General features: G+C 47.1%; 1 protein-coding gene across 1 annotated transcript in view; it reads left to right on the forward strand.

The window, feature by feature from the left end:
• Positions 1-18,576, forward strand: part of CASTOR2 (cytosolic arginine sensor for mTORC1 subunit 2) — a 140,018-nt gene that overhangs the window by 69,282 nt on the left and 52,160 nt on the right. Inside the window, exon 2 of the mRNA XM_068154438.1 lies at positions 2,711-2,781. Coding sequence (XP_068010539.1) covers positions 2,711-2,781 — 71 coding nt within the window. The remainder of the gene's footprint in view (positions 1-2,710; positions 2,782-18,576) is intronic.

Consider the following 18,576-nt stretch of genomic DNA (forward strand, 5'->3'; position numbering starts at 1 on the left):
TTCGTCTGTACATATCTCTTAAATATCATCAATTTTAGATGTGTGCTAAGAAAATGGCATCTGTCACAAGCAGGCTTTCACTGCTGGGGTCAATGTGTGCACACAGACATGTACTGCTCCTCTGGAACAAAATTCCTCCATAAATGCCATCGCAGATCAGGAGAGATTATTTTAAACAAAATAGTACATTTTCTCCTATAAGACCACTGGCTTCTCCGAGCCGGTTTGCCCGTGGATCAGTCGAGTATTAGGAGCAAAGAATTTTATCTCAGCAGCTTGTGCAGGTAATTCATTCACTAAATAACAAAATGCTCACGCCTCCTGGACCCACCTGGAGCAGCATCCCAGAAGTCCTTGTTACCCAGCATGGGTCACTCCTCACACAGACACCATCCGTGTGCAGTTACCAGAAGCAAGAGTCAAAAAATTTTGGATTGCTTCTGTTTTCTGCTTCTCTTGGCACTGTTCCTGGAGAGAGCTGAGTTGGTAAATGGGGCTGTCACAGCAGCTATTACCAGTGACACAAAATAATTAAGTTGTGGTTTCTGTTGTGGTGGGGCCACTTCTGGATTTCGTAGTGATACGTCTGTGCTGGGAGCGGGAGTGTCATGCTTGATTGTCGTGACGGATGCTTCCAGGAAAGCAGGACGGGTCTCTCAAGGCAGGTTATCTAATCCTTTCCATTTGCATGCAATCCTCTTGGTTACATGGCAGATTGCTAATAGAGCTGCATGTTGTTTCTTCTGCTTCTGATGAGATGAGGAGGGAGGGCAGCAGCCATCTCATTTTTCTCCCTGTTGTTTTTGGAGGGGGTAGCTGCAATCTTTGCTCTTTTCAGCCAGTCAAAAGAACATCCAAGCCAATTTCCAGTCTGATCCCCTGATCCAGCCAATGCTTCCATTTTTCAATGTCTTGAGCCACCAGCATGGGGTTCTTGTCTTTCACAAGTCCTGAAGACTTTGAGGCACAGATGTTCAGTGGTGCTGAGAAGCCTCAGTAGTCCCTGGTTACTGAGTCCTGCTGAACTGTGCTCCATGCAGGCATTATGATGTGGACATGCTGTGGGATTTGGAGGCCTTAGAAACAATCCTTCTTTTTCCGGTATTTCAAATATTTTCTGTAGGTTGCCTCGGATAAATCTGATACTACTGCAGTGGAACTGCAACATCCTGCCCTTTGGTTCTTACAGGCACAGGCTCTTCCTGTTGCACCCAGTTTGGCTTCCCAGAAAGGAAAATTTCTGCTGTGGCTTGCGTGGCAAACACAGTCCCTGAGCTCTGGCTAGCTGCAGGAGGGGCCAGGAGCCCTGCCTGGGCTGGGGATCCATCCAGCACTGTGCCCACGCTGGACAAGTGCTGAAGGTGAGCATGAGCCTGGAGAAGAGGAGGCTCAGGGGAGACCTTATTGCTCTCTACAACTACCTGAAAGGTGGTTGTAGCCAGGAGGGGGTTAGTCTCTTCTCCCAGGCAAGCAGCACCAGAACAAGAGGACACAGTCTCAAGCTGCAGCAGGGGAGGTTTAGGCTGGAGGCAAGGAGAAAGTTCTTCACTGAGAGAGTTATTAGCTATTGGAATGTGCTGCCCAGGGAGGTGGTGGAGTCACTGACCCTAGAGGTGCTCAAGAGGAGATTGGACGTGGCACTCGGTGCCATGGTTTAGTAGTCATGAGGTGTTGGGTGACAGGTTGAACTTGTTGGTCTTTGAGGTCTTTTCCAACCTTATTGATTCTATGATTCTGTGAGCTTGGAACAATGTGAAACCTTCCTGCTATTGGGGGTGACCAGCTGGAGAGAATCTGGAGACATTCTGCATTTTGTAGTAGATGTTGGTATGTTAGGGAAAAGGCTTTTAATCTATGTGTGGTGTTAAACCCTAAGGCTAAGGCTTTCTCTGTGTGTGTCTGCAGTGGAAGAATCCTGTGTCACATTGGTTTTGTGTCTCATTCTAGAGGTGACATTGTGCTCAGTGCAGGATGAGTTGGAGCGGCTGTGCTGCACATGGCCTGCGGTGTCAAAAGATGAGCATGGAGCAGAGCAGAGGCAACAGGAGATTGAGAGGGAGGGAAGCTCAGCCTTGTGTTCACAGGCTCAGTAGCTGCTGCCACTTGTCTCTTCACCTGGAGCTCCCCAGGGAAGGGAAGCATCTACTAAGGGGAAGGGCAAAGACCAGCAAAGAGAATTGGGATGCTGCCTGCTGGTTGCTGGAGCAGCAGGAAGAGATCCTGGGGCTTGGCTGAGAGATTGGATGTCAAACCTTGACAAGGCAGGAAATGTCAGCAGGCAAGCAGGGAAGGTGGGTGCATGCGTGAGCCACGGGAAGGCTTTTGGAGGGCGTTGGAGTGATCAGTCAGTGAGCGAAGCCTTTTGCACTGTGTCAGTGCAATACAGCATGTCCTGGGCTGTGCTGAGAAGCCTTAAGGGATATGGTAATTAAGAAAAGTAACTAAGAACTAAGTCATAAAAATAATAAGTGTTTTACCAGCTCCATTGTGCATAGGCAGGCAGCAGGGAATGTGGGTCATGCAGTGTGAGTGGCTGAGCCAGGAATAAAATCCAGGTCTGTTAATGCCTCAGGCCTCTCCATAAACACCAGGCTGTGACTCTTTTACTCCAGCACAGCTTGGGTGGGAAAGGACCTCCATTTTAGGTGGAAGACCAGGCTTTCCTCAGTCCAGCAGCTAATCCTGTTCTCCTGCTGTTTGCCTTCACCAGGTGCAAGTTCTTCAGCCTCACAGAAACCCCAGAGGACTACACCATCATTGTGGATGAAGAGGGCTTCCTAGGTAAGTGTCAGCATGTGCCACTTCAGTATCCAACCTGGAGGTGGAGGAGGAAAACATGCCACCTCTTGCTGAGATTATAAACCAAAGTGTTTGTAAAACAGGTCTGTTTGTCAGCTCTGGCAGCACAGCTCTGAAAGGTGCTTTGATCACTTAAGCACAGCCTCTGCTGCTGCGCTGTACGAGGCGTTTCACACATGAAACGTGAATATATTTGAATGCCAAAAGAAGAGCACACACACAAGTCTTGGAGAGCATCTTGAGCATATTCAAGAAAGCAAAACCATCTGTGTGTCATTGTTTTAAAATGAGTTGGCCTTTGTCCCCAAACCTCCACAAGCACACCACGTCTTGTGTCTCCAGTTTCTTCGTCCAACCTCTCACTTTAAAAGGAGCTCTCGGAGATGAGTAATTCATAAATCCCCACTGCCACTGCAGTGCTGTGGAGGTGCAGATCAGCTCCTTTGGCTCATCACTGACCGCTGTGACTGATCCCCCTTTCTTACACCCAGCTTTCTCCATGCTGAATGTGCCATCTTCACCCGTGGTGGCCGAAGGTCCCTCTGAGCCCGTGTCAGAAAAGGTGGTTGGCATCTGCTTGGGAGCTGCAGACGCTTGGCACAGGGCGAGTGCTGATGGCGAGAATGGTTTGGCTTTGTGGATGGAAACAGTTTGCAATAACATTTATCATGTGGGGAGGTTTTGTTTGCAGCAGTGTTACTGAGGTGGTGGAATGAGGAAGCGTCGTGCGGCTCTTGTTATTTTCGTTCGATCGCTGCTTCTGCTGCGGTTGGAATTAGCAGGGTGCACATTTGACTGGTCTGCAGAAAAGTCATTAAAACAGGAGAAAAGATTTCACTCCTGAATAGGAATTAGCTGTCAAGTAACTCCTTGTGACGCTGCAATATTCAATGGGTTTGTAATATCCAACCCCCTAAGGAGGAAATTAGAAACTCTACCATCTTTATTTAGAGCAGAGGCAAAGTTTTATAACCAGCAGCACTGCTGAATGACTCCCCTTTCTGCTCCAGGAGTGCTCATAAACAGAGAATAGAACAACTGATTGCATTTTAGAGCACTACAATAGTGGCTAAACAGTTTCATAAAATAATCACTAGGTTGAGAATAGGTGAATGGATCTTTACAGCTCTTGCTGTTCGTAGTCTGGGAGCTGGAGGCTTTGATTGTAAGTGTATGCCACATGTTCTGCTTCTGCTCCCAGAAGAGGAGGGGACACAATTGTGCTGCCAGAATGTCCCTTGTTGCATTTGTTCAGAGCATACATGCACAAAAATTGTGTTACTACTATTGGTAGTATCAGCTTTTTATTATTGGTAGCAGCTGGGGGAAATTGATTCAAATCTGGTTTTGCCACAGTAAGAGGATCCAAAGCCTCTCTCTAAAGGCTTTATTTTAAGAGAGGAGTCTCCAAAGGAGAAGAAGATGTTTTTTCCAAGGGCAACAGCATGTAGAAGAATACCAGAGATTCCCATGCTCAGGAGGGTGTCTGTGCCACTGAGCCATGCTTGTCCCTGCAGATTTGCCATGCTAGGGGCACACTCATCTGCAGCATCACATCTGTGTCTGTGATGTCCACGGCGCTCATTTCTCTGCCCAGCTGGCACGAATCTCATTCCCCAATTCAATCACTGGAGGCAAGTTTGGATTGCAACCACCCCCATACAGCCTCGAGCAGCCATGCTGCTATTTCTCTCTCCACAAATGATTCCAGCTTGAAACAAAGGTGAGCTGGAGCGGTGGCTTTGCTCGTCACTTGCGGTGGATTGTGTTGCACTGTGTGTTGTACTGGGAGCAAATCCCAGGCCTAGCCAGACCAGTGTCCCCGAGGAGCTGCATGTCCAAGGGTTATCTCTGTGAACCAGACAGTGCTGCTGCACTTCAAAGCAGCAGTCCTCTCTGCCTGGAGCCTTTTGACTTTGTTACTTTGGCTCTCATAGGCACACAGATTTACTGCTAATAGTCACAGTACCCATTTGCCTCTGTTGGTCTGTGGCTTTGGCAGGGTGGAACATCATTTCTTCAAATACACTGTGTGTGCAGTTGGGGTGTTGTAGCAGGACTTAGAGGAGAAAAGATCACTTTCCAGGCAATGTAGGGGAAGGGAGGAGCATGCTGAAGTCATCCTCTACCAAAGCATGGTGTGAAAGCCAAGTGTAAGACCCAGCATGGGCAGTAGTGTCAGGGAGGTGGCAGCTTCATCACCTTTGCTTTGCTTTTTTGCTAGTAAGTATTGATCTGCTGGCAAGATTTGTATGCTCTGCATCCTGCTAACTCTCCTAGTACAACTCCCATGCCCTTTGCTCCTATTTCTGAATTGTCACCACTATATCCATGGCTTCCTCTCACAGTTAGTTAGCCTTGATGTCCATCTCCATCATTGCTCCATCCATTCCTCATTTCCTCATTTTCATCTGCTGTAAGTTTTTCATGGTCTAGAGCCGTTGAAGAGCCACTATCTAGGATGCTTTGTAACAGTGAAAGGGCTCTTGTTTCACTCCCAGCTCCCCCTCACAGTCTGGCTATAAATGTCTCCAGAGGAGGAATCTCACCTGGCCTTTGTATAGTGTGCAATCAGCCCATGGGCTTCCACAGGATCAAAATGACTTAAGAGCTGTAGCATCTCACCTTCTTGGAAGTCAGCACCAATCATGTCTGCCTTTGAGTGCATCAGCTGCTTCTTGACCTGACTAGTGAAGAGCTCAGGAATTACAGGATGAATCTTCACCTTTGGTGAGCAATTTAAGGAACAAGTCTAGCAGCAAGTGACTTTTTTTTCTTCCCCTCTCCAGGTAACTTTTGTTCATGCAGTGCTTAACAAACTCCATGTCAAGGCTCTGAAGGGCAGGTTTGTCTGTGTGGAAAATCAGGACTTTTCTTTCTCACAGAATCACAGAATCATTCAGGTTGGACAAGACCCTCAGGATCACCAAGCCCAACCCAGAACCCTACTCTACAAGGTTCACTCCTAAACCATATCCCCAAACACCACATCCAAACCACCTTTAAACACATCCAGGGGTGGTGATTCAACCACCTCCCTGGGCAACACATTCCACTGCCTGACCACTCTTGCTGGGAAAAATGTTTTCCTAATGCCCAGTCTAAAGCTACCCAGTTGGAGCTTAAGGCCATTCCCTCTTGTTCTATCACTAATGACCTGCACCAGCCTCCCTACAGCATCCTTTCAGGTAGTTGTAGAGAGCAATGAGGTCTCCCCTCAGCCTCTTCCAAACTAACCATCCCCAGCACCCTCAAGATATGTTCTCCAGGCCCTTCACCAGCTTCCTTGCCCTCCTCTGCACTCACTCCATCACTTCCACATAGAATAGAATAGAATAGAACAGAACAGAATTAACCATGTTGGAAGAGACCTTTGAGATCATCAAGTCCAACCTATCACCCAACACCATCTAATCAACTAAACCATGGCACCAAGGACCCCATCAAGTCTCTTCCTAAACACCTCCAGTGATTATCTTAGGCACCTGTATAAATTTTTGCTGCAACAGCAGTGAGGTAACTCTCCTGTTAGCTGGCACCTCTCAATGTTAGCCAGGCCCCTTCTCCTGCATATCTCAAGCTGCACCAGGGGAGGTTTAGGCTGGATGTTAGGAAGAATTGCTTCAAAGAAAGAGTGATTTGCCATTGGAATGGGCTGCCCAAGGAGGTGGTGGAGTCACCATCACTGGAAGTGTTTAAAATAAGACTGGATGAGGCACTTGGTACCATGGTTTAGTTGATAAGATGGTGTTGGGTGATAGGTTGGCCTTGATCTCGTAGGTCTTTTCCAACCTGGTTAATTCTGAGCTCCTCAACTTAAGAAGGATATTGAGACACTTGAGCGTGTCCGGAGAAGGGCAATGAGGCTGGGGAGAGGTCTGGAGCACAGCCCTGTGAGGAGAGGCTGAGGGAGCTGGGGTTGCATAGCCTGGAGAAGAGGAGGCTCAGGGGAGACCTCATTGCTGTCTGCAGCTACCTGAAGGGAGGTTGTAGCCAGGTGGGGGTTGGTCTCTTCTCCCAGGCAATCAGCACCAGAACAAGAGGACACAGTCTCAAGGTGCACCAGGGGAGGTTTAGGCTTGAGGTGAGGAGAAAGTCACGAGGTGACAGATTGGACTCAACGATCTCTGAGGTCTTTTCCAACCTTACTGATTCTATGATTCTGTATTCTGTGATTGCAGACAGCTCTGAAGGAGCAAGAACAGGCTGGAGAAACACTGGCACTTTCAGCAATCCTTGAGGTTAACACTTCACACATCCTGACATGCAATCATTATTCTTAACTGTTTTGTCAAAAAGTAATCCTCAGGCTTGTTTCCCTGAGAGCAGCAAGTGAGTGGGGCTGGGAAAGACGTCATTATTTCTTCTCCCCAGAAAACGTCTGCAGTGTAAAGCCATAACCTGCTTAAGCATTCATGGTGCTGGAAGGGAACAGCTTCAGCCCTAATTCTTTGCTTTAATTCCCCAGCAGCGAGGTGGGGATTATATCTGCACAGAACCTTGTTTGTTCCCATGGCCCTTCCTTGGGCTCGGGCCTCTTAATGAGGAGGAATTTTATTCAGCAAGTGACAGAGGAGGAGGACAGTGCACAGAAAGCTCTTTTCCTGGCTAGATACTGAGATGAATTAGCAGAAGGAGTTTGGCCATGGGCCCTCCTGTGTGAAGACAAGTGTCTCATCTACTGGGGTGCTTGGACAGCCATGTAAAATCCTTGCACTTATCACCTGCTGTGCCGCCAGCGCGTGGCAGGGAGGTCGGGCGGCTGCTGCTCCTTGAAATCTAGGAATATTTGTTTGAGTTTGGTTTGCTATTTTCCCAGGGTTTGGCTGAAAGCAGGAGCTGTCTGTGCGTGGTGCAGGTATGCCACAGCCCCTGTGCTCTCTGCCCAGTCTGGCTCTTTTTCAAAGGGCAGCAAGGACAGACTGTTTCTGGGCAGCTGCACCAGCAGCGCTTTTAGGCTGCGGTCTTACTGGTGCCAGTAGTCTTGGTTCATCAAAGGTTTTAGCTTTCACACTGAAAGGAAAGCACATGCCAGCACATCTGGAGATAGCCCTGCTCTCAGAAACCTTGTTGATGTGTCCCAGGAAGCAGTTGCTGACATTGCAGTCCTGTCCTGGAGATGCCACCTGAATTAACTAATGGGGTTTGGGGGTAGCAGTGTTCCTCCAGTGACAATCCCAACAGCTGTCTTCTGTACCATATGTCCAGAGAGCCTTTTGGGAGGGAAAGGAGTACTTTGGGTGTTTGGTTTGATTGCCCCCTTTCTGTGCCTGAGCCCCTCCAGCTGGTTTATCTGCAGTCCCAGTCATCCTTTTTTTCCTCTTAGAAGCCCACTGCCATGTTTAGGGATAGCTCCGCTAGGGGAGCTTTGAAAGCAGCGCCATCCAAACAGCTCCCACTTTACAGCACTTCTCTAATGGCACAGCACAGTGTGCAAGGAAGAGCTCACACTTTCCTTCAACCACCATTCTCTACAAGCCTGATGAAGGAAGAGTCATCCTTAGCCATCTCTCATCTCCATGCAATAGGACCAACTTCTATACCTGGCACTGGATGAGAGATGGCTACAGTTACCCTCAGGTTTTTCTTTGTTTCAGTATCTCTTGCATCCACTTGGAAATAAGCCCAGCTGTTTGATAAGGACCTTCCTAGAACTGGCACCACTGGGACCTGCCTAAGTGCTAAGGGAGAGGGGGCCTCTCTGTAGTCTCTTTGTACCTAGAAGGCAACAATCATAGAATCATAGAACCAAGCCCTGCTTTAAAAATTTCAGCCCTGTTTGTGCTGAAAAGCGAAGTCTGCTTATCTGAGACCTCTTGCAGGGCAGTAAATGGAGTCTGAAGGCTTCTTTCTCCACTGGGGAGATAACCTGTGGCCTGCTGCTGCCCACCCTAGCCTCCTCTGTGACCCTGGCAGCTGTTGAGTTGCTCCATGAACATTTGCATAAAGGGGGCCTGGGACAGTGTGCCACCCAGGTGAAGCTGTACTGAAAAGGAAGATTGAAAAGCAAAGTGTTACCTCCATTTGCAAGGTGAGATCACTGCCTTGCCAGCCTTGTCACTTGATTGGTGTCCCTTGCATGCAATCTTTCCCTGTGAGCTTAAAAGGTATCAGAGAAGGGGAAAAGAAACCAAATGCTTGTGGCAAAGGAGAAGGCAATCCGTGTGATTTCCCAGGTAGTAAACATGCATGGTCTAGTTTCAGGGAAATTGGGGGTAAGGGGAACTCATCACCTTCACCTCCCTCCTAAAACTGGCAAGCCCATTTCATGTAGGTCACTGCAGTCAGTAGGTCTTAGGTCCTGGCTGGTCTCTTCTACTCTGGCACCAGAAAGGAGAGGCAGTTTGATATCAGTACTGAGGCAGTGGTGAGAAACACCTGTGTCCTTCTCTGGTGCAGATCCCTTGTGTGAACACAGAGCAGGACTCTCCGTCTCCCCACTCTCAGTCTCCCCCCATGAAGTTCATCTGCCAGGTGGAGGTGACAGTCCTTCCTTTAACCTTTTTTGATTGCCCATTATGGCTTGTAACCTCTCTCAGGCCAGAAGCCATGCATTTACACAGTTCCCAGAATGAGGAGGCTCCTAATCTCAGTTCATTCCTCAAAATAATCTGCCCAGTACACAGAGAATAATGGAACTATTTGACAAATCTCCACTAGTTAGAGTGGCAAAGAGGTTTTGTCAGAATTCATAAACTGTTGAGCTCATTCTAATAAAAAGAAAGGAGAGAAAGAATGAAAAAAAAAGCCTCCTTGCTGGCAGTGCTGTGTTTTGATAACCATCATCCTCAGACAACCTGTTCTCTATCTGACCTTGGATGCAGGACCATCTCATGCTTTAATGCCACGCCGAGTCCCCTCTGCAATAACATCCAAATGGTAAATTGCTTTCAGTGTCCTCTCTCTCATCCTGTATATAAAGTGGGCAAGAAATCAGCTTATAAATAAGTGCAAGCACAGAGCCCATCTAGCTGGGAGCAATCTGCAACTTTATTTCAAGATGCAGAGGGAAGCAAGCAAAGAGATTCCTCTGGGTTTGGGGTGGGGTTGGGGTTTTTTTTTGACTGTTTCTTCTAGAACTATTTCTCCTTTAATTTTTCTGTCTTTTCTCTTTATTGCCCAGTGACTGGCCCTTTGTGTCTTGGGCACAGTGGCTTAATTTGCTTGCTGACATTTATAACACTGAATTCCTTCCCCTGGCCTGCCAGGAGAGCCTGCTGGTTGCTAGGCAGAAGATGTTTTTCTCTGTTAAACACGTGCACAAGCACTCTTTTTTGGATCTCTCTTGGCCAGACTACACTGAGTCTGTGGTTTTCAGGGTGGTGGGGTTGTTTTTTTTTTTAGGTAATGTGCTATTAATGACCTGAATTCAAATTAAAAACACAGGGATTTGACTGCTGGCTAATTAGAACGATGCACTTGCTTGGGAAGATTTCTTTTTCCTGCAGTGCATGCCTGCTGAAGCAAATCAATAAACATCTTGGGGGGGCTGGGCTGTGATTCCACGGGAGTCCTGCCTGCTCCCAAAAGGCACTAGGGTTTGGTAGGTAAAGCTTTTTCAAGGAAGGGAAGGGAGGGATGAGAAATATGTGATATTGCCAGATGTGCTTTGTGTCACCAGGGGAAAGGAGCACTTCAGCTTCTCCTCAGGGCTTGTGTGTGAGTGGGTTTGCAAGTCCTGAGAGCATGTATTACTCCTTATGTTTGTAACCTGTCACATAAAATCTTTTGGTCCAGTTTCTCTGCTTGCTCCTGCTTAAATACTGCATAAATAATACCTATTTGTCACTGTTTCCTCCAGCAGATGGGTGTGTGTCAATACTTATTTTTGCTTCACAGCCTGTGGTGAGAAAGTCCAGACTCCTCTTCCTGAACCACTTGACCAGCCAGGATTTCCTCCTTTTAAATTTATTGTATCTTGGCTGCTTCCTAGCACTTGCCAGAGTTGGAGATAGATGAGCAGATGGATACCATGGGTCACTCTTATCAACCCCCTCTCATAAATGCTGGATGTTAAAAAAAAATCTTTTCTGGCTAAATAGGAGGAACAATTCACTGAAATTTTGAGCCTGGGCTTTGCAAGGAAGGTGCAGCTCACCAGAGAAGTAGCAGCCCTGCTTGTTTCATGGAATCAATAAGGTTGGAAAAGACCTCAGAGATCATCAAGTCCAACCTGTCACCCAACACCTCATGACTAACTAAACCATGGCTTCAAGTGCCACATCCAATCCCTTTTTGAACACCTCCACGGACAGGGACTCCACCACCTCCCTGGGCAGCATATTTTAGTGGCCAGGTACTCTCTCTGGGAAGAACTTTCTCCTCACCTCCAGCCTAAACTTCCCCTGGCACAGCTTGAGACTGTGTCCTCTTGTTCTGATGCTGGTTGCCTGGGAGAAGGGACCAACCTCTTCCTGTCTACAACCTCCTTTCAGGTAGTTGTAGAGAGCAAGAAGGTCTCCCCTGAGCCTCCTCTTCTCCAGGCTAAACAACCCCAGCTCCCTCAGCCTCTCCTCACAGGGCTGTGCTCCAGACCTCTCCCCAGCCTCGTTGCCCTTCTCTGGACACATTCAAGAGTCTCAATGTCCTTCTTAAATTGAGGAGCCCAGAACCAGGCACAGTACTTGCTAGAGTACTGTTTCACTAGACAGTGTTTGACCATCCTGTTGTTGCACAGGTCCATCTCTGGTTTGGTTTTGTTTCTGTTTTTCTTTTCTAAAGGCAAGGCTTACGGGGAGTTGGCTTTTATTGTTTGCCTGTATCTGGAGCTAACCACAGTCTGCTAGTTCGGTGGAGATGAGCCAGGGTAGCTAACTGTGCAGCCCATGGGAAGGGTAGGACCAAGCTGAATGTACTCTGGAAGGCCTTTTGAGGTATTCTTATATTGTAAGTGCTGCAGTTTCTGATCTTCCCCTGCTTTTAAAGTGAATTTGGTTTGGAGCACCCTGTGAGAGATGAGGAAGTGCTGTTGCCTCCTCATCACAGAGAACTGAAGCACAGAGAGAGCTGAGGCATCAGGCTGGCCTGAAAGCATTCAACCCTCAGTTCCCAAGCTTTGTGAGTTGTGAAGCTACTTGAAGTTTCCAGCCATACTTCTCAAGTTCATGACCTGACAAGGCAGTGGATTTCCCCTGCATTGGTGTCTCGTAAATGCTGTGATCTTAGTCTAGAAATGGTGAGACTACCATAGCCTTCCCCAAACCAGCCTGTCCTCACCTGCAGACAGAGAAGACTTTTTTTTGTGGTAATCCCTTGCAAAATACCAACATATGGAACTCCCCAGAGTTGGTCCCTGAGCAGATTTGCCAGAGTTTTCTTCAGAGCAACAGATGGATGCCTCCATGCCTCAGGTGTCCCTGGGATCAGCAGTCACTCAGCAAGGTGAGAAGAATTCTGTCCCTGCCAGGCTTGAAGGGTCCTTCTGGTCAAGTGAGGGGAGAAAGGCAAAGAAATTCAAATCCTTGCTGTACCTAGAGGTTCTCAGGCGGAGGTGTCACATTTTGTGCCCCAAATCTTCAACTTTATGTTCTCCTGGTGCTGTAATCAGTCTTTCCCATCTTTCTGCCATCCTTGACACAGTCTCCACAGCTAATGATGGATCAGGAGTAGCTCTCATAATGGCACTGCAACATGTCTAATTGTTTGGTTTTCCCTAGAAGCACCTAAATCCCTTGTATCTAAGTCTGCAAATGCAGAGTGATGCATGTGTTTGACTCCAGACTAATTCTCTTTTCAGGGGAGGTCTGATGCTTTGAGCTAGTCCTTGGGCACTTAAAAAGGGGATGTGCTTTCCTTTGCGTGCAGTATTAAGCTGATAGTGACACACTGGCCAACCATCACCTTCAGGCTTTTGGCCTGACAGTCACAGAAAGTCTCTTTTGGGTTCTTGGAAGGGCTGCCTCTTGGGCAAATGAGCCTTTCAGGTTGGATGTTAGGAAGAAGTTCTATACAGAAAGAGTGATTGCCCATTGGAATGGGCTGCCCGGGGAGGTGGTGGAGTCGCCGTCATTGGAGGTGTTCAGGAGGAGACTTGATGGGGTGCTTGGTGCCATGGGTTAGCTGTTTGGGTGGGTTGGATTGGTTGATGGGTTGGACACGATGATCTTGAAGGTCTCTTCCAACCTGGTTTGGTTTATTCTAATTTTATTCTAATAAAGAGAGCAGCTTTGCTACTGCAATCACAAAGGTGAAGGGACGGGGAGTCAGAGCAGCGTGATGAAGTTCCTAGGTCTGCTGCAAGCTTTTCTGTTTGACCTTGGACAGGTCTCTCATTGTGTCTCAGTTTCCTCACATGAAAAATAGGGCTAATCCTATTAAATCACCTCATAACAGGCCTTATAAAGACTAATTAGTAAACATGTGGAAATGCTTTGATAATGTAACAGTCAAGGGCCGTGATAAATAATAATGGAGGTAGGTTCTGTCCCACAGGATTCACATTTACAATGGCTACACTTGCAGCCCTACTGAATAAATCATCTCCACAGTGGAACAGATTGGAGATTACAGGGGGGGAGGGAAAAATACCCTTAAATGAAAAAAAATAGTAATATTTTTAGTATTTCATATCTTGCTTTTTAATCTTGCACAGGATTGAGTCTCACAGCCTCAAGGTTATGGTCACACAGCAGTTAGGAATTTAGTGGCTCCATCGTCAGGTCTTGTTTGAAATGGAATTGTTTGCTCTGCTCTGTCAGTCTGGTGAAATAGTCTGAAATGTGATTGTCAGAAAAAGAAGGAGAAAAGGGTTTCCTTTTACTATTTTGTTTGAAAAATACAGGAGGAATTGGAAATGTGAGGCCAACTGCATCAGTTTCCTTTTTGTATCTTCTTCTATTTCAGTGGTTTTTGTTTTTCAGTAACCTGAGCCTTCAACTGTCTGGGCTAGGTCCTCCCCATGCCCCCACCCCCAGCTTGCAGATTTTGTGAGCAAAGCCTTTGCCAAGAGTTTTTGAAGCACAGGGAAAGTTTTGTCAGGAAGTGACAAATCTGCTGATTTCTGCAGTTCCTGTCCCTTGATTACCAGAGACAAACCCCTCAGTTCTTTTGGACTGTGGAACCCATTTGCTCCTGAAGCAGTGAGTGGGTGAGCAGAGGCTGGGCTGTGAGCAATGCTTTCCTGGCTGGAAGCAAAAAGCCATGGTCAACAGGTTGAGGAGGACTCAGCTCTTGATCATGGCACAGAGAGGGCATCAAAGTCAGTGCACTCAGGAGGCAATCCTGTCCAGTAGGACAGATACACCCATATCCATGCTCTGAACACAGCTTCTAATCTTCATCCCTTATCACTCCTGGGTGATACAGGACATAGTCTCAAGCTGCACCAGGGGAAGTTTAGGCTGGAGGTGAGGAGAAAGTTCTTCACAGAGAGAGTCATTTGCCATTGGAATGTGCTGCCCAGGGAGGTGGTGGAGTCACCATCCCTGGAGGTGTTCAGGAGGAGATTGGACGTGGCACTTGGTGCCATGGTCTAGTCGTGAGGTCTGTGGTGACAGGTTGGACTCAATGATCTTTGAAGTCTCTTCCAACCTTGGTGATACTGTGATTCTTTTAAAAAGCCAATTTCTGCTCCCTTCTTCCTTATCTTGAGCAAACAACAGCTTTTGGAGCTTGGATCTGGTTTTGATTTTCCAGATTTGCTCATTATTAGTGGTGCATTATCCTGCGAACGAGGAAGGAAGAGAACAGCTTGATTTCCTGAGAGCAGACTGGAGCTTAACCTGGATTTGCCTTCCTAACCCTGTTCTCCAGTGAGAGTGGACATGGGGATTATTTTTGGAGTCTACCTTCCCATGTTCCACATTTCCAGCCAAACATAATAACGATGCTTTGTTTTTGGAGTGTATTCATACTTCCTGTCTTATGATAGCCCTGTGAGGTAAGAATTTATTGGGTTCTTTTTGCTCCCACATGTGAGAAAACTGATAAAAAGGAGACCAAATGATGTGCTTTGAGTCACATACTGCTTTGTGGGATGGCTCAGCTTTGGCCTCAACTGCAAGCCCAAAATGCCATCTACTTCTCTGCACTTCAGAATGGGGACTTTGCTTTTGCAAAGACTTGAACATCTGCTCTAAGACACTGCTGTAAGCCCACAGTTTTCTAGTGATCCTCCCAGCAGTCTGTAGTGAGTCACTCAGCCCTCTGTGCTCACAGCCAGGTGGAAGTGTGCTGTCACTTTAGAACAACCTCTGCATTACATCTTGACTTTATTGTGCAATGCCATGGATTGCTAAAGCAGTGTCTGGCCTGGCAAGAACTCACCTCCTTGATCCTTAGTCTGTTGCTGTTAGTCTGAGGTTTTTGTTTCTCACCAGGAGGAATCTTAAGAAAGGAGGCCACCATCAACATCTTTTCCAAATGGACATTTTTGACTGCAGCAGTCTCGTTGGAAATGCTCTCCTCCTTTTCGTTGCATTTGTAAAGGCCTCGGTCAAAGCAGAGCCAGCTCAGTTTTTAGATTGCAGCCAAAGTTTAAAGCTACAGGGATTGCAAGAGGAGGAGTAATTGATTGAAAATGAGATGAAAGCAGAGGTTTCTGTAGAAGCATTTCCTTTTATCAGCCCTTGATTGCTCTCTTAGTGGACACTTGTACCAAAGGTCTTTCCTCAGGAGGTGCTGATTATTTAAGTGGAGAGAAAGCAGTGCCTGTGCTTACATATGGATTTGCAAGCTCCCAGTCTCTAAAGGACTCCCACATGAGCCACTCCAGAAGGACCAGTATCGTGTTATCCTATGGCTAGACAGAAAAGGATAGTTGCATGCCCTAGTTAGATGTTTAGTCCCTTGGAAAGCAGAGGAGCTGCTTGTCAGAGTCAAGATTTCAGAGCTGGGCTTTGTGTTTGTACAGCTTCATTTAATTCCAAGTTACCCTTGGGTTATTTAATTTCCTGACAGCTGCAAAAACAGTATTCTGGGATAACAATGGCCTCTAATTAGGCAACGTGCCTGAAGTGGTAGAGTGTTGTATTTGACCATGGCACTAATATTTTGCATGCAGCTTAGAGATGAGAAAGTTGAGCGGGTTGCACTTCCAGCTCCCCTTGGCAGGGATGTGTCTATCTTGTGATACTCAGTGCCTAATGCTAAAGGCATGCCCGCTCCTCTGCCCCTGTGGTTAAAGCTCTTCTCATCTCTCTGGACTGTGTCATCAGGAAATCTGGCTTTCAGCTGTAACCACCTTCCAGAAAGATGTTTTATCAGCACAGCAAGACTAGCAAGACTTGCACAGCTGAGGCTGTGGAGGGTCTTAGAGACACCAGAAAGCCAATGAGGTTTACCTGTACTCCCTCAGTTTAGGAAAGATGTTGACTTTGCTGGAAAGTGTCCAGAGGAGGGCAACAAAGCTGGGGAGGGGTTTGGAGCACAAGCCCTAAGAGGAGAGGCTGAGGGAGCTGGGATTGCTTAGCCTGGAGAAGAGGAGGCTCAGGGGAGACCTTCTTGCTGTCTACAACTGCCTGAAGGGAGGTTGTAGCCAGGTGGGGGTTGGTCTCTTCTCCCAGGCAAGCAGCACCAGAACAAGAGGACACAGTCTCAAACTGCACCAGGGGAGGTTTAGACTGGAAGTTAGGAAGAAGTTCTTCACAGAGAGAATGATTGCCCATTGGAATATGCAGCCTAGGGAGGTGGTAGAGTCACCATCACTGGAGGTGTTTAGGAGGAGACTTGATAGGGTGCTTGGTGCCATGGTTTAGTTGATTAGATAGTGCTGGGTGATGGGTTGGACCCGATGATCTGGAAGGTCCCTTCCAACCTGGTCTATTCTTTCTATTCTATTCTATTCTATTCTATTCTATTCTATTCTATTCTATTCTATTCTATTCTATTCTATTCTATTCTATTCTATTCTATTCTATTCTATTCTATTCTATTCTATTCTATTCTATTCTATTCTATTCTATTCTTCTTGGGGTCCTGTTACACCATGGAGTTGCCCATGTGTTGCTTTTATGGCTCCTGCACTTAGTGCGCAGTCAAGCAGTGATAGAAATAAATGTACAAGTCAACCATTCTTTCAAATCATTGATTCAGTTTGCAAAGGATGTTAGCAGCAGGTTATGTTAATTGGATCCTGACTCATGATTTGTGCTTATGGAAGCTTTATGCATTGGGATGTACAAATTGATGGGTTTTGAATTCTCTCCTGTGAGAGGAGGAAGTGGTTATTCAGGAGTCCTTCCTCTCCTTCAATTCTTAGACTTCCCTTGAAGTCTTGAATCTGAAAGAAAATAGATTATTTTGTATTATTTTTCACTGTTTTACTCCCTACTTTAATCCCTTCCCAGAGCCCATGATTCTGACAGCTTCCACACCAAGCCCTCATCATTGCAGGGCTTTTTTCTTTAAACCATAACCATGATGATGCAAAATTTCACTTCTGGTGTATCAGAGGCCTACTTAAAAGTCTTGCAACATTAATAAGGGGTTTGCTAGTCTGCAGTCAGAACGAAAGTGTAAAGTATGAACACTTCATCACAATGTGTTTGGGCTCATCCCTCCCTCTGTCTTTCCCCATCCTCCCCTCTCTAAAAAAATAAATTTGAAGTATTTTTTTTTTAATCCTTAATTCTGACTGTGAGCCTGGTTTAGGTGTCAGATCCAGTTCACAGTGCTTAGCTTCTTTCAGAGTAGCATCAAAACTCAGGTTTGTTTTCTTCTGTAATCTCCTCCCAAGCTTTCCACATAGTATCCAAGCAAAAAGTGGAAAACATTGTGTCCCCAGGTTTGCCTTGTATGAGTTCTGTCCATTTCCTTTGGGGTTTTGTTTTTACTCTTATTGGGTTGTCCATCACCCTGTTTTGCCAAAAAGAGAAGAGAAGGGAAGAGAAGGGAAGAGAAGGGAAGAGAAGGGAAGAGAGGAGAGGAGAGGACAGGAGAGGAGAGGAGGGGAGGGGAGGGGAGGGGAGGGGAGGGGAGGGGAGGGGAGGGAAGGGGAGAAATAGGAATAGAATAGAATAGAATAGACCAGGTTGGAAGAGACCTTCAAGATCATCACATCCAACCCATCATCCAACACCATCTAATCAACTAAACCATGCAACCAAGGACACCATCAAGCCTTCCCCTAAACACCTCCAATGATGGTGACTCTACTACCTCCCCAGGCAGCCCATTCCAATGGGCAATCACTCTCTCTATGAAGAATTTCTTCCTAACATCCAGTCTGAACCTCCCCTGGTGCAGCTTGAGACTGTGTCCTCTTGTTCTGGTACTGGGTGCCTGGGAGAAGAGACCATCATCAGCCTGTCTACAACCTCCCTTCAGGTAGTTGTAGAGAGTGATAAGGTCACCCCTGAGTCTCCTCTTCTCCAGGCTGAGCAACCCCAGCTCCCTCAGCCTCTCCTCATAGGGCTTGTGCTCCAAACCCCTCCCCAACCTTGTTGCCCTTCTCTGGACACCTAAACTGAGGGGCCCAGAACTGGACACAGGACTCAAGGTGTGGCCTAACCAGTGCAGTGTACAGGGGCAGAATCACCTCCCTGCTCCTGCTGGCCACACTATTCCTGATGCAGGCCAGGATGCCATTGGCCCTCTTGGCTGCCTGGGCACACTGCAGGCTCATGTTCAGCCTACTATCAACCAGTACCCCCAGCTCCCTTTCTGCCTGGCCTCTCTCCAGCCACTCTGACCACAGCCTGTAGCACTGCCTGGGGTTGCTGTGGCCAATGTGCAGAACCCAGCAAAGCACTCTCATGTTTGTTTAACAAGATTTACCAACTCCAGCTCCAACTTCCCTACTTCCACATTTATTGGATTTTTGAAGCTGGAGTGAACTGC

This window comes from Melanerpes formicivorus, unplaced genomic scaffold (assembly GCF_026170545.1).
Source record: "Melanerpes formicivorus ecotype bairdi unplaced genomic scaffold, bMelFor1.0.p_v2 SCAF_29, whole genome shotgun sequence".
In the NCBI taxonomy this organism is placed as follows: Eukaryota; Metazoa; Chordata; class Aves; order Piciformes; family Picidae; genus Melanerpes; species Melanerpes formicivorus.